This window comes from Nesoenas mayeri (genome assembly GCF_963082525.1).
Source record: "Nesoenas mayeri genome assembly, chromosome: 19".
In the NCBI taxonomy this organism is placed as follows: Eukaryota; Metazoa; Chordata; class Aves; order Columbiformes; family Columbidae; genus Nesoenas; species Nesoenas mayeri.
Genome location: NC_137568.1, coordinates 11,712,281 through 11,726,780, shown reverse-complemented (window position 1 = coordinate 11,726,780; position 14,500 = coordinate 11,712,281). Strand labels below are relative to the sequence as shown.

The 14,500-nt window shown below is 52.3% G+C and overlaps 1 protein-coding gene across 1 annotated transcript in view; it reads left to right on the top strand.

Annotated features, from left to right (window-relative positions):
• Positions 1–14,500, top strand: part of SLC39A11 (solute carrier family 39 member 11) — a gene marked incomplete at its 3' end in the record, with an annotated part of 80,135 nt that overhangs the window by 19,569 nt on the left and 46,066 nt on the right. The window contains exon 5 of the mRNA XM_080356364.1: positions 8,127–8,271. Coding sequence (XP_080212490.1) covers positions 8,127–8,271 — 145 coding nt within the window. The remainder of the gene's footprint in view (positions 1–8,126; positions 8,272–14,500) is intronic.

Genomic DNA, 14,500 nt, shown 5'->3' with positions numbered 1-14,500 from the left:
TCCCGGCCAGGCCGCGACGCCGGAATCCTCGGCTTCCCGGTGCCGGTTCATGGCAAAGAGCCCGCGGTGGCATCTCCTGCTCCTGCAGCATCCGTGCTCTGACTCCGAACGCCTGGCTGAGATTGCGTTTAGTGCCAGGGATGGTTCCTCGGCTGTTTGATCTTAAAATCTGCCTTTGAATTCTCTCGTAGCGTAACCCCAAATTAATGCCCCCGCTGTGAAAAGTGAACCTGCCATTAAACTGACAGAGAAGCAGCGAGCGCGGCTGGGCGGGGAGTGTCAGGGAGAGGAAAGCTGCCTTCCTGGGGATGGCGGATCCGGAGCTGCGGCACGATGCCAACGCGCTCCCGGGGGAGCCTCTGACTCACCCACGCTGCCTTCACGCTGCTTTTGCTTCCAAGACAAGCTGGAAAGACTCAGATTTGTGCCTCTTGTGTTGCACTTTGGTGCAAAAGGCTTCTTGCGGCACTGGGCGGCTTGTGGGTGCCATGGGTGGCTGCGGTGAGTGGTGTCAAACAGACTTTTGCTCTTAATTCAGTGGAACATCGCACCTTGTGAATAGGTGACCTGCAGGAGAGGGGCATGCGGCCGGACAACTGGGGAGAAAATAGCTTGTTTGGACCCTGTGGGGTCTTTGCTCTCACGCCACTCGATGCTCTGGGCATGTGTCCGTGTCCCCTGGCTGTGTCGGTTCCGGGGAGGGTGTTGGGATGCGCAGGCTGTGAAAATCTTTGTGGTGTGTTTTCCTGTCTCCCCCCATCATACTCTAATTATCGATGAGCTGGTGAAGGTGATGTGACTTTAATCTCATGTCTGCAAGCTTCCCAGCTAATGCAAACTGAACAACTGCATGGATGAGTCTCTCCTTTCCGTTTCAGGCTCTTTGCAGGCTTGGGAATGCGTCTGGCTCCTGGTTTACATTTCATATGTGTTTTTTAAGGCCTGACAAGACAAGGTGAGGTACATCCGACACAAATAAATGCTGCAAGGGCTGATTTAGGAGCCTGGTTTCTGGGCTTTAGGTTGTCTTGGTTGGAGTCAAGCACCCAAACACGTGAAAGCCCAGGACGAGCCCCTGGGTTCCCCCCAACCAGCACCTTCCCCAGCTCAAAATTCGGCTGCTCCCCATGGAACAGACCTGGATTTACCAGCCTGAGCTTCCCAAGGAAGGGAGATGGGTGGTTAGCTTCTCGGTGGCGATAATCAGGAGGTGCCTTGTCCCTCATTACACCTCTTTTCTGTAATGAATTAACAAATTAATTGCGCTAGCGGAAGGGAATGAAGGGCCCCTCCTGCGGATTCTGCACGCCGTGCTTCAGGAAGGTGTTTGAGGCTCCCGCAGATGAGGAGTTGGCGTCTCTCTTGGGCTTTGGTGCTATTTTGGTAATTACGGGATGTGTAAGAAGCAGAGAGGCAGAGAAAGAGCAGGAGCCGTGGCCTTGGGAGCGAGCTGGCTGGTCCCCAGGGGCTGGGATGCTCGGGGGATGCGGGAGACGGGGCTGCACCTCAGCAACGCCGCTGCTCCATCATCTGCCGGGGCCGCTGCACGTCGCACGGCCAATTACGGCTCCAAAGGAAGCTGTGTTTTAATGTAACGTAATTAGGCAGCGCTGGCGTGGTGGGGCTGGCGGTCGGAGGGGTGATGGATCGCTGGCTGGGCCCTGCTGCATCCTCAGGTCCCTCCGGGGCTCCTGACATCCCACCCCTGCCTGCTTTGTTGGCCCTTTCCCATTAATTCAATCTGCACTGATAGCAAATCATTACCGAGGAGTATATTGTGTAAAAATGAGCTGTTAATTGAAGTTTTGTTTGCTTTTTCTCTTACCCTTGCAAAAAGCCTTGCATAATAACGGGCTGTAAAAATACATGTTGCCACGCTACAAATACACAAGGTGGGAAGGGGGCAGGGAGAGAGAAAAGAGGTGAAGCTGGTCTCCATTAGGCTTTAATAAACATGCAGAGAAAAAGCTCTTGTTAATCCCATCTGAGGCTTAAAGGTTTATTGCTAGCAATTAAAATCTCATATTGTAGTGCTGACTTGATGCCACAAACCTCTCAGCCGTGTCCTGCTGATGAGCCGCGGGCGTCGGGGTGATGGTGAAGTGCGGGGCTGTCCCGAGGGAAATATCCCTTAGGAAAATATCTATTAGGATCTGGCTGTGAGCTTGGCTGTAAGGGGCAAGTTCCCTCCCAGCAAACACTGGGCAGTACACCCGCATCTTAACTGGGTTTGGTGTGCAGCGCTTCTGTGCTCAAATATTCCACTTGGGGCAAGCAGTCCTTTGAAAACTAAGTGTACTGGTTGTGTTTTGAGGTTTCTCAGAGCTTCCTGGCGGACAGGAGGTTGGTGACATGAAACCTGTATCCCGCTGCCACTGAGTTGGGTTGTGTTTGTTTAATCAGACGTTTGTTTTTGTTTTTTTTTTTTTGCAAGGTTGCATGGCGAAAACATTCCCCTGCTTTTGTTTTTGTTATGGCAAAGGTTACAAAAACGACCTCCTTTCTGCCTTTTGAAACATGGCTGTTGCAAAACATCACGTTTTATAACAAACCTCCTGGGAGCTGCGCCCGCGTTGCGCGCTCCCCGGCGGCCGCCTGCCCGCACCGGCGCCGGCAACGCTCCTGCCGGGCTTCTCCTCCCTCCCGCGAAGGCCGAACCCCAAACACGCCAACGAGAAGAGTCCTTACGTTTGGTTTTTGATATCAACGTCATCTTGGCCCAAAGGATGGGTTGGCCAGCAGCGATGCTCTCGGGGGTACCGCAGCATCCTGTGATCCCAACGGCTGTGCCTGTGGAACATGTTTTCCTTCCTCTTGGAGGGCATTTTTGGTTTATTGGAGGGTTTGGGTTGCTTTTTTGATACATTTGCCTCCCTGTGGTTGCCACACTTAGTGTTTCTGGGTGTGCTCGGTGTGGTCAGGTCATGGGGAAGCTGCAGGTCACCCCCAGGACACCCCGGCTGTCCCCACGTCCCTGGTGACCCAGACGGAAGGTGATTTATTCCCCTGCCCTTGCAGCCCATCAGCAGAGACTGGTGATTAAAGCTGCTGTTTGCAATTTTCAAGAATTATGAGTTATCGAAGTGGCTGATGATTAGCAGTGAATAAAATGTACTTGCAATAATATTACATTAGTTACAGATAAACTGATACCAGCCTTCCTTAATATTCACTTAAGCTTCCCTGTTTGCAGTGATTAGGGGAAGGCTCTGGCGTTACGTTGCTGCCAGCTGCCCTGTCAGGATGAGAAAAGCCCCCCAGCCTGATGTGATCTGCTCGCAAGATGCTGCTGGAGCTGTGAAAACACGGAGATTTTTGTCTACGGATGAAGGTTTCCTTCCCAATTCCCGCCGCAGCGCTGCCATAGCTACGAGCTCCTGCCTGCTGGGCCGGGGGAGGATGCGGGGCTGGAGGAGCCAGATGGAAGATGCTCGGTGTGGGAATGGGGAGCCCCCGGGCCTCCCCCCACGCCTTCTGCTGTGGCTCCGGAAGAATATTGGTGGTCCTGGGGCTGGTGTGGGGGGCAGGATCGGGCCCTTGGGGGTCTGTTCCTCCCGGGGAATTCGGGTTTCGTGAGGATGCTCTCGCGTGAAGCAATTACTGGGTTGATTGTTTGGCTCCTGGGTTGAAACTCTGCTCTGCTCCTGCCTGGGACTGTGTGAGCCGTTGCTGGCAGATTTCTGTCTGTCCTCCCATCCATTCATCCATCCATCCATCCATCCATTCTCCCATCCATCCATCCAAGGGGTGACGGTTTTTAATCTAAACAAGGGGAGATTAATGTAGACACGAGGAAGAAATTGTTGGCCCTGAGGGTGGTGAGAGCCTGGCCCAGGTACGCAGAGAGGTGGTGGATGAACCATCCCTGGAGACATCCCAGGCCAGGCTGGACGGGGCTCTGAGCACCCTGAGCTGGTGCAGATGTCCCTGCTCATGGCAGGGGGGGCACTGGGGGAGCTGGGAGGGTCCTTCAACCCAAACCATCTATGATTCTGTGATCCTCACTGGTGGGCGAAGCTTCTGCTGCCACTGGCATCGTGGTGGGACGAGGTATTTGGGACCTGGCTATTGTGCTGAGGGCTTGGGTTGGGTTTGTGGACCCAAGAGCTGCTGATGCCCTCAGCTCGTGAGATGCTTCCCACCTGCTCACCTTCGCCATTTCTCGTCTCTGGTGGTTTGTCTTCTCCTGCCACTGTATTTGGCAGCACTTTGAGGCTTTGGAGCCCATTTCTGACCACAGCATCTGGTTGCACATGCTGCGGTTTAGGTTTTATGAAATTGCAGGCAGTTGAACTCTGGAGGGAAAATGGAAGAAATCCATTTTGCAATGTGACAGGCAGCGCTGACCCTGCTCTCGTTAGCAAGCCCAGAAAGAATTGCCGTGGAGGTGCCTTTCTGTCTGCCCTGCCAATTACTGCGGCTCCCTTGTTAGCAGTCTCCAAATTAAAATGCAAACAGAGATGTTCCTGAAACACTTGGAGACCCTTAAACTTTCATATGAAAATGAACTCAGCTTTCCATCTTCCTTACGTGGGGTTTTATTGACAAGGGCTTGGGTTTGCTCGCTGTTGCTCTGGCAGCCGCAGCGTTGATCTGGGGTGTGCTGGGTGTCCCCAGATCTAATCTATGGGGGCACAATCTGTCTGGTCAAAGGGGTTTGGGCGCTGCTGGTGGGACCCAGTTGCGGCCCCAAGCAGCTGAACTGGGTTGTGCTGGGCACCATGGGCAGAGAAACGAGGGAGAATCGCTTGTGTCCCCAAGCTGCATGGGGACATCAGAGGCCATTAATCATAAGTGTGACTGCACCCACTTCAGGGTTGAGAAGGGCCTTTTTCTGTTGCGTGGAGTGTTTAAGGTTGCACTTGAGTTATTGATTTCAGTGTTTCGAGTGGGGGATTGTCAGTGATCCTGGGCTTTGAGAGGAGCTGCAATTCAAGTCTTCTACGTGTGTGCCTGCAAGTGCCTGCAAGCCGCTTCCCCTAACCCATCCCTTCAGTATTGACCAGAGCCGTGCTGTTCTTTCCCCCAGAAGAGGCGGGAGGATGCGCTGGTTTGGGGATGCTGCGCTGGGGGAAGGTGGAGCTGTGTGACTGTTTTCGGTTGGGGTCCCTGCTGACAGCACAGCCCCCACAGCCTTTACACCCCGTCCCTGAGCTGCTTTCTGCCATTAGCTGGTGCGTGATGGTTTTTGTGTCCTGTGGCTTTGCAGAGCCCGTTCCAGGGTGTTTGCTGGGTTAAAGCCAGTAGGATGTTGCATGGGGAGAGCAGCATCATCGACCTTCCCAGCCATGCGCCTCCAGATTTGGTACCAAGCGATCTACCCAAAGCCAGACCATCAGGTTTTGTCATCGGGATTTCTTCATTAATTTATTCTCCTTCATTGGTCAGGTGGGGAAGAGCAGATTATTTTTTAAAGGGGTCGCTTGCTCTTAATTCCTTTTTAAAATTGGATTCGGTTCAGTTGGCAGCCTATGCAAGAAGTTGGCTGGGCAGCGAGATGCGATCTGAAATCCTCATTTGTTCTGCAAGCGGCCAACTGCCTCCTCGTCCGTGGTTCACCCTTTGCTCTGCAATGCCAGGGCGATGCCATCGACACCGGGGCGTATTTCCATATAGATTAACTTGGGGTTGCTGCAGCTTTTGGGTAACAAGAGCAGGATCTGCCTGTTGAGGCGGGTGCTGCATGGGGTGGGTGTTTCTCTGCTGTCTGCACAAACACCTCATTTTTTCTCACCTGCCTTCCCATGCAGATGTGACAATCTGTGACAATCTCATGACCTTTCTGCAGTAGCTCCGCGAGTGGAGACGAGCGCGGTGGGGACTCCCATGTCCCACAATGGTTTTCCTCCGAGCTCCGCAGGTCTTCCTGTCCAAGTCCCTCGTTGCATCAGGCTTTTTTGAAATAATCAGCCCCCGTGGTTATTTCAGTTAACTCTAATTAGCGGCATGAACTAATTAATGCAGGTTGACTTTCCCGTTCTCATTCTAATGCTTTTTTAACCCACGGACGCATTCCAATTAAGGGACTCACACAGCGACCGGACTGAAATGACTCAAAGCAATCACAGTTGGAATCAATTGTGTGCTTTCCTGAAGGTCACTAATATTTTTTCGAATTGCTGGCGTTGTGTATGCGTGCCTGCCAACAGAGAGCTGACCTGACCTTACAATAAGCATCTGAAATATCTCCAAGTGTGTCTTCATTTTGGTGTGGGCAGATTGGTGGGTACCGCATTGAGAAGCATTTGATGTGCTGAGAACGGTGGTGCAGAAAACAGCCATGGGAGCTCCTCGTCGGGGCTGCAGACCTTGAGACACGTGGTCTTGACCTTGTAAGGACCTGCCGTGTTTGCATCTGCAGCTGTGCAATGGGAATAGGGGGCATAGACTGAATTTCACCCACCTACTCGTGCCCCTGCAAGGGATTCTTTGCCCCTTGGTTGGGTTATTGCAACGCGCAGAGTCCTGCAGACTCTGGCCGTGCCGTGGGCTGGGGAGAATAGAAGGTGGTGCAGAAGGGTTTCCATTCTCAATCTCTTTGTGCATTATCCAAGTCAGGTCACGATGCTGAAGTTCCCATCTTTCCTCACTGTGTTGTCATCAGGATTTTGCTGGAGAACGCTTGTATTTCTACCTGCTCGTGAGATGAGGTGCTGGGCTGGGTCTCCCTCTCCCTGGGGGCTTCAAGGCGAGCACCTCGTCGGTACATCTTGTGATTGCTGGGTTAATGGAGGTGAAAGCGCCCTGATTAAACTGCAGTAGAGAGCAGATAGCAAATATGTGATGAGTATTAATAGCGCTGGTCAGACTATATTATGCAAATGATGGGAGACTAGACAATTTAGTTATTCATCTTTAACCTTTACTTTTGTTTAATATGACCTTACCCACCCAGGCTCTCGTTACCGGCTCTGGCTGTTCGGTAGGAGTTCATTTATTCAATCCAGCTACTCCTGTGTTCTGGACCTTCCTCCCCACGAGTGCTCCCGGGGTTCCCAGCCCTGACAGGGGACGGGGACACGGGGTCCTGATCCCCCTGTTTCGGGTAGAGCTGGTTACACCAGGTTGTAGAGCTGCTGCCGTGGGACACGGTCCCTTCTCTCAGCTCTGCGGTTATATCTCTAACTCCACATTTTCTCTCCGTTTTGTGTTTTCTATGGGTGGGTTTGAGCAGCCTGGGGACATCCAGAGACACCAGCCTTCCTGCCACTTGTCCAGTGCTGTTGGGGGAAGACTGAAATGGTGTCTGCCAGGCTTTTTTTGGCCGATGCAAATAAAGATGCTGGCACATCCCTGAGTCCGTCTGGTTCTCACAAGCCGTGTCCAGGTTGGCAGGAATCGCCCGTGGGAGCAGCGTGGTCCCGATGGCTGCAGGCTGTCTGCTCGGGTTCCCTGCAGGCTGGACAATGCTGATTCTGGCCGTCCCTCTTCTTTCTGGAGGTTATAACTGGTGTAGGAATCCATTCCATTGGGCCATCTGGACAAGTCCCACTGACCTAACCCTGGGCGGCTGTGAGCATAATGTCTCGATTGATGCTCAGAGGGGTTCAGTTTTGAACAAACTGTTTCCCCTGCAGGCTCAATCCCCATCGAAGCCGCGGTACCGTGCTGCAAACTAAACTTGTGCGGAGATCAGCCCTGCAGCTCAGCCCTCTGGCAGCAGCGGGGGTCCCGCCTGGGCTCTGCTCTGCTCCGGGCTGGCTTGGGAGGGAGCTGTGTTTATGGAATCCCATGGTTTTAGGTTGTTTATGGAATCGCATTTCCTTGTCTTTATGGAATATCGTTTCCTTGCATTTATGAAATTGCGTTTCTTCGTGGAATTGCATTTTTTTGCTGTTAATGCACCTGAATTTTGGCTTTCCCTCTTCAGCCTGGTGCTTTTGGCCCACAGCTCCTCCTAACCCTGCTCTTGCTGTTTCTGCTGGACGTGTACATTTTAACCTAAACAACTAGACGGTGTGTAGAGAGAAGGGGAAACCCAAAGGACGTGTGTCGCTGCAGCCGTGACGTGTGCCCCGATCGGCTTCCCGACCACACAGATGCTGGAGCAGCCCCCGGGGATGGAAACGGGAGGCGGCGGATGGGGAGCTGTGGGACAAACCTGACGTGTCTCTCTTGCCTTGCAGGGTTTCAGCGGACCCCCCCACGCGGCGTTTGCCTTGAGCTGCGACCAACGAGCGGTAAAAGAGAAATATGAGCCCGACCCTGCCCACGGCCTGGCCCACGAGAGCGAGCTGTCCATCCGGATAGGTAGAGCTGGGCTGCACCCAGGCAAGCATCCTGTCATATACCCACGGCACGGGGCGCGGGGAAAGCCCCCCGCTTAAACTGGCACCTAGACTGTCACGTATGTGATTGAAATTGGATCGGTTTTGACACGTGCATGCAAAGTGCACCTTCCCTTCCCTCTCTGGATCTGTCCTTCTGCTGGCTCCTCTTCCAAGAATCACTCCTTGTGTTTCTGCTTCAGTTCTCAAAACCGCTTGCACGGCTGTCTGTGCCTGTGAATTATTGATAATTAGATATCTCGTTCACCAGGGAAATGAAATCATCAGCTTGGCTTGAGATGTTTATTTTGCGCGTGGGCGCAGCGGGCACTAACCCTGCCGAGCGCTGCCGTGTCGAGGGTACCCGTGATACCGACCCTCGGTGCCCCCCTCATCACAGCCCGGCGCTGGTGGTCACACTGTCACCCCTTGGCTTGGAGGTTAATAGCATTGTAGCTGCTAAAGCGTGGAGTAAAATGTCTCGTTGGCAGCTATTTCCTCCTTAAATAGATTTTAAAGCAGCGATTTCTTGGTCAAGGTGGTGGCACCTGGTCAGACGTCCCCAGGTCCGCGGTGGGTGTGTGGGACGGGTGGTGGCCACCCCGACCCCGCTGCGTGGGGACGCGTCCCACGAGTCAACACGATTTGCTGTTCCTCTGCTTAACAGCAGCTTCTCAGTAGACAAAGGAAATGTAATTTGGTGAATTAATTCTATTGCTCCTCTGCTTTTTCTTGGTTGAAGAGAAACCGAAATAGCGGTTTGCAATATTTCAAATTCAATTGGGAGCAGATTGAGATGAAGAAATGATCCTTCTTTTTGCAAAGAATAGCACTTGCTTCTTAAATCAGGCTCTGTTATTAAACTGCATTGCTTAATTGCATGGTTCATAAAGTGTTTCGAGTCCACGGGGTTTTTCAAGACTCAAAATACCAGCTTGGATTTTTCCAAAGGGGCGGGAGGGAGTTTTGTGCCACACTCGATGGGCTTTGGGTCCTGGTGGCTTTTGGATGCTGGGGTGAGTGCAGACGGTTGCAGCCCCGCAGGCCCTGGGGCTGCCGCAGGGGTTTGCTATTCTTGTAAGGTGGAAAGAGTTTCATTCTATTCTTCAACTTCTGCCGCTGAGACTTTGTGTTTTCATCTTCTCTTAGTCGCAAACAATAACAGTGCAAATGGTTTTGAGAATAGAAAATTTCCATTAGACTTTGTTATTTTTCCTCTCTCTGGGGAAATGGTATTAAGGATCTACAATACATTAATTCTTTTATTCTCTCTTGCTATATTTTTTTGTTCTTACTGAAATGAACTCGGTCTTTTCCCAAGACTCCTCAGGCCTTCCAAGAAAGCAGCTTCCCCAGCGCCGGGCTCCGCTTGGGCTCTGGGAACACAACGGGCATTTTCAAAGTCTAATGGGTGCTAAGTGGAATATTTCAGCCTTAATCACTGTTGAATCATTAACCCTTCCTTCATATTTACATGTTTTAAAATTGCTTAAGCTTTGAAAACAACAACAAAAAATCCCAAAGCAGCCAGCTGGGGTGTTTTGCAGTTGTTCTTGCTGGTTGGGGGTGGGAGCCTGAGCTCTCCGGGGCTCTGCCCATCCACGTCTTTGCTGTTAGAGGTTAACGTGTATTTAACATGTATTTAGCGTGGCTGTATGAGAGGTTGGGAGCAGAAGTGACCATGCAGTCCCGCTCGGGTGTTGAGAACCTTGTAGCCGCAATAAGCAAGTGAGAAGGTTTGGTTTAGACCCGTAGGAAGGGAGATGGAGGAAATGCAATGCTCACACCCATCCTTTATCTGCTCTGTTGGGGGAAAAAATTTTCATTCTGCTTTTTGTGCCAGTCACAGCGCATTTGGGTGCTTCTCTTCTTCCCCATCAGCCCAAGTCTCTCGGGTTCCCACCACTTGTAAGCTGTTAGTAGCCGGGCTGGGGTGCCCTGTGTCCCGCTCCCCCTGCTCCTGCGTGCCCGGCTCCCCTCCCCGCTGCGCTCGCAGCCGTCGATGCTCAATCCAAACCAGATTTTTAGGGGGTTTGCCAACAGCCGGCTGCCTCGCGGATGTGTGAAGCGAGACACGTGTGCATGGGAGATGGAGTACGGGCGGATTTGATGTGAAAAGTCTATGTCTAGACTTGCTATTTGACGAGTGGGATAATCACTAGACTTTAATTACTACAAAGGAAAGATAACCCAGCCTTGTCTTTAATGTGTCGGGGTAGGCGAGGGATGTAATCCTTATTTCTCTGCCTCCCTTGGGATAAAGCTGGGGAGGGTCTGTGGTCCCTCTGGGTGCAGTGAAGGGCTCCCCGGTGCCGCGGGGGTCCCTGGACCTCCCCGGGGCAGCTCAGCTTGCTTGAGTTTGCGCATGTTAAAGCCAGGGGAAATCTTTTCAGCAGGGTCACCCCGGGACTGCACGGCCAGGTTTGACCCCGTAGCTACGTGCACGGTGTTCTTGGGTAGTTCTCAGAAAGGATTTACATACAGCATCGCACCTTGAAACCCGAGCCGTGACTCATGCTCCTGTCGACTGTATATTTAACAGCGAGGCATGTTGATTCTTTATCGCATCCCGGTGCCGAATGATTCACGTCGCTCCAAATCAGATTACGGAGCGAAGTGGGAGGGCAGTGATGTTCCCCATCATCCTCCTTTGCTCTCGCTTTAGCATCCTTGCTGCCCTGTGGCGGGTGGGAGATCTCGCTCCGAGGAGGCGCTTTCTTGGTGTGCCGGGGTCAAGTTCATAGCGACGTGGCTGGAAAATGCTCAGAGTTAAACACCAAATGTTAGTTTGGTGCTCGGTTGGGAGTGGTTGGCACAGCTCTGGCTCTGAGTTCAGAGTAGTAGTTTGAGTTGGCTGCTGACCCAAACCACTGGTGAACATCTGCTGAGATACCTGGTGACCAGCAGCATCGCCGCTCGCTCATCATCTGTCCCGGACACACGGACATCTGTGCCAAGGGAATGGGATGCGATTCTGGCATCACGCTGCCAGTGCTGTTAACTCAGTTGTGTTATTAAGGAGAATCGGGGTTTGATTTCGATGACTCGGTTGGCTGTTGGTGGAGTGTGATTTAGGAAATGGTGCCGTTACGTTCCTGCGCAGACGTTCAGTGAGCGAATCCAGATGGGTGTAGTAATTGGAAAAGATACTGGTGTTTGAAATAGTGTACTTAAGAGATGAAATTTCATTAAACTTGTTACTTAAACGAGCCGTGGGCTTTGGGGGCATCATAGAGAAACCTCATTACACAGAATTTGTGGGTTTTTTTCTGTAAAACGCTGCGGTGTCCCGGGGGCTCGGGCGCTGTTTCAGCGGGGGGCGGCTGGGCTGGGGCAGCACCAGCACCAGGCCCCATGTGGATCCATCCTGCTGCGCTGCCCAAGACCCATTTCAGCAGCATCCCCCAGCTCCTGCTCTGATCTCCTCCCTCCTCCCGGAGCCTGTCATTTTTTTCCATTTTCGCTTTTATTTTCCCCCTTCAAAGGAAGTTTTCGTGTACCAGGCTGCTGGTGCGCGGGTGAGGATGTGGACCCTGCACACACACAGTCTCTTTCATCAGCGCCAAGGCAGTTCATGTCCTGTAATGGTGCAGTAAAGTTCTGATGAAAAGGAGGATGAGAGCTGGGGAGATAAAAGAGGAGGTGAAGCCCCTTGAGGACCAGCACAGAGAGGGCGAGAGCTGAGCAGTGTGTTCTGGTGCGTCAGGCAGTGTGTGGCGATGGTTTATTCTGTCTCTGGTTGTGCCCTTGCAGCCGGAAAATACAATTTTTACCCGGTTGCTGCTGGTGTACCGGCTGGTTTCACAAAGTCCAGCCTTGTCCTGGGTTTTTGGGCCGCCCTGAGCTGTGTCTGCCCCGGTGCCAAGGGGAAAACTCCTCCGTAGAACAGCCAGTTCCCATCATAAAAGCATGAGCGCTTTGCTGACACCCTGTACGTTTCCCCCTTGTTCCCTCCTTCCCTGAGCAGGAGCAGAGACCGTGGAGCAGGGATGATTTATAAAGCCTCTCCAGCCACGAACCCGTCGTGATTCATTGGGGTAATATTCAGCCAGAGCCTCGCGTGTGCATCTGAAAGGTTCATTAAGTCATTGCAACTTATATAACACGAGGCTCCTTTGGCAAAATAGGATGTTCACCAGTTTTAGGCGGTTCCAACTGTATTTGTAATAGTGGTGACATGTTCACATGGTGCTCGGTCCAGAAAGCTGCTGCTTTCAGGAGACATCAATTCGTTTGGAGTTTTAATAGCCAGGCTCGGTGATGAACGCCTCTGGCAATGTCTGTATTGATTTAACAACATCCTAATGCCCCTTTCTGGAGCGTTTCGAATGGGTATTGACCCTCCTTGTCAGGCTGGTTCTATGACTGGTTTTTACAGTCATGACTAAATGTGAATTTATATACATGGAGTTTCAAAAAAAATAAATAAAATGGGAGAACATAATCCCTTATAAACCGATTAAATGCATTCTTCCATGGAGATCTGTATCCGCTGTATTCTGGTTGCAGCCCTGCTCCTTGGATCAGGGTGGTTTGTTCTCCTGTGCTCTTGGCCGGTGTTGTCACTGGGTGTAAACTTCTTCCTCTCTTCTGCTTTCCGAGATGCACATGGAAACATCTTCCCTGCAGCAGCACCGGCGGAATGACTTCCAGGTTCCTTGGGCACGTTTTGTTTTTCAAGATGCTCTTGAGTTAGTGATAAGTTTTTAGAGGGTTCAGCTGCCCTGGAAGAGGAGGAGAGGTCTTGAGATGGGGTTGGAAGGTGGTCAGACCCTTGGAAGAGGAGGAGAGATCTTGAGATGGGGTTGGAAGGTTGTCAGACACTTGGAAGAGGAGGAGATGTCTTGAGTTGGGGTTGGAAGGTTGTCAGACCCTTGGAGGAGGAGGAGAGGTCTTGAGATGGGGTTGGAAGGTTGTCAGACCCTTGGAAGAGGAGGAGAGGTCTTGAGATGGGGTTGGAAGGTTGTCAGACCCTTGGAAGAGGAGGAGAGGTCTTGAGTTGGGGTTGGAAGGTTGTCAGACCCTTGGAGGAGGAGGAGAGGTCTTGAGATGGGTTTGGAATGTTGTCAGACCCTTGGAGGAGGAGAAGTCTTGAGGTGGAAGCCGTCAGAGGTTGGGGACGCCTGAGGCTCCTCAGGGTAAGTCTGGTGTGCCGTTCGGTAGCTTTGTCGTTTGCTTTATTCTCAGTTGAACAGCGCTGTAACGAGCGTGAGAGCTGCTGGCAAGTGTGGGCAGCTGCGTTATCTGCCCGTAGAGCCGTGAGCTGCCTCCACACTTGCTGCTTTTCATGACTGCTTAGACAAGGAGCAGCGCTGTGCCAAGAGGAAACAACGTCCCTCTCCGCCGGTGACATCTGCGCCTGTGAAATGCGCTCTTGGCGTCTCATCCCGCTTCCTGCTGTTCTTTGCAAGTGTTGTCTTTCATGGCTTCTTGTTAACGTGTCCTTTTCCTGGGCTCCATCCAGCATCCTCCTAAACGAAACGTGGCCAGAAAGGCTTAGCCTAGCTGCAGGCTTCTCTGGTTTAAGTCTCGCAGAGTTGTAGGAGAGCTACAGCCTGATTTTTGTCATCTCCCTTGCAAGATGGGGACCTGCTGGTGCCATTTGGGCTTTCCAAGGGGGATGGTGGGAGTGGAAGAGCCCAACATGCAGCTGGTTTGCAAGGGGTCTGGTGTTCACCAGCACCAGTGGCATTGCCGGAGGGTTGAGTTGTGCCAGTGGGTGTTGCCGTGGAGGGTGCAGATGCCTCACAAGAGCTTTTGTCTGCCTTTGAAATGGCTTTTGTCTTTGAAATGGTTTTTGTCTTTGAAATGGCTTTTCCTGTAAGCCTCTTATCCCGCCCAAGTCACCGCAGGCACAGATTTACCAGCTCCAGGCCATGGCTTTCCTGCTCTGCTGTTTGCTGAGGGTCTGGCTGTGGGTTTTCCCTATAAAAATGCAGGTAGCGAGCAAAGAGGGCTGGGTGGGCTCCTCACCCGGAGCTCGGTGGCAGATGAGAAAGTGTCTGTCCCACTCGTGCGAGGGGTGGGTACTATGGTGTGACATGAGGCTGCTGCTCTGCTCTGCACCTCCTTTTATTTCAGGTGATTTGTTAATCTGCGAGGCTTATTAAAGCCTGCTGAGTGACACGCCGGCTCGGACCCACGCTCCGAAATGGGCTCTGTCGGCAGCGCCGAGGCTGCGGAGAGGCTGCTGTGCCGCTCGCGGCCATTAATCAGAGGAGTCATTTCCCAAA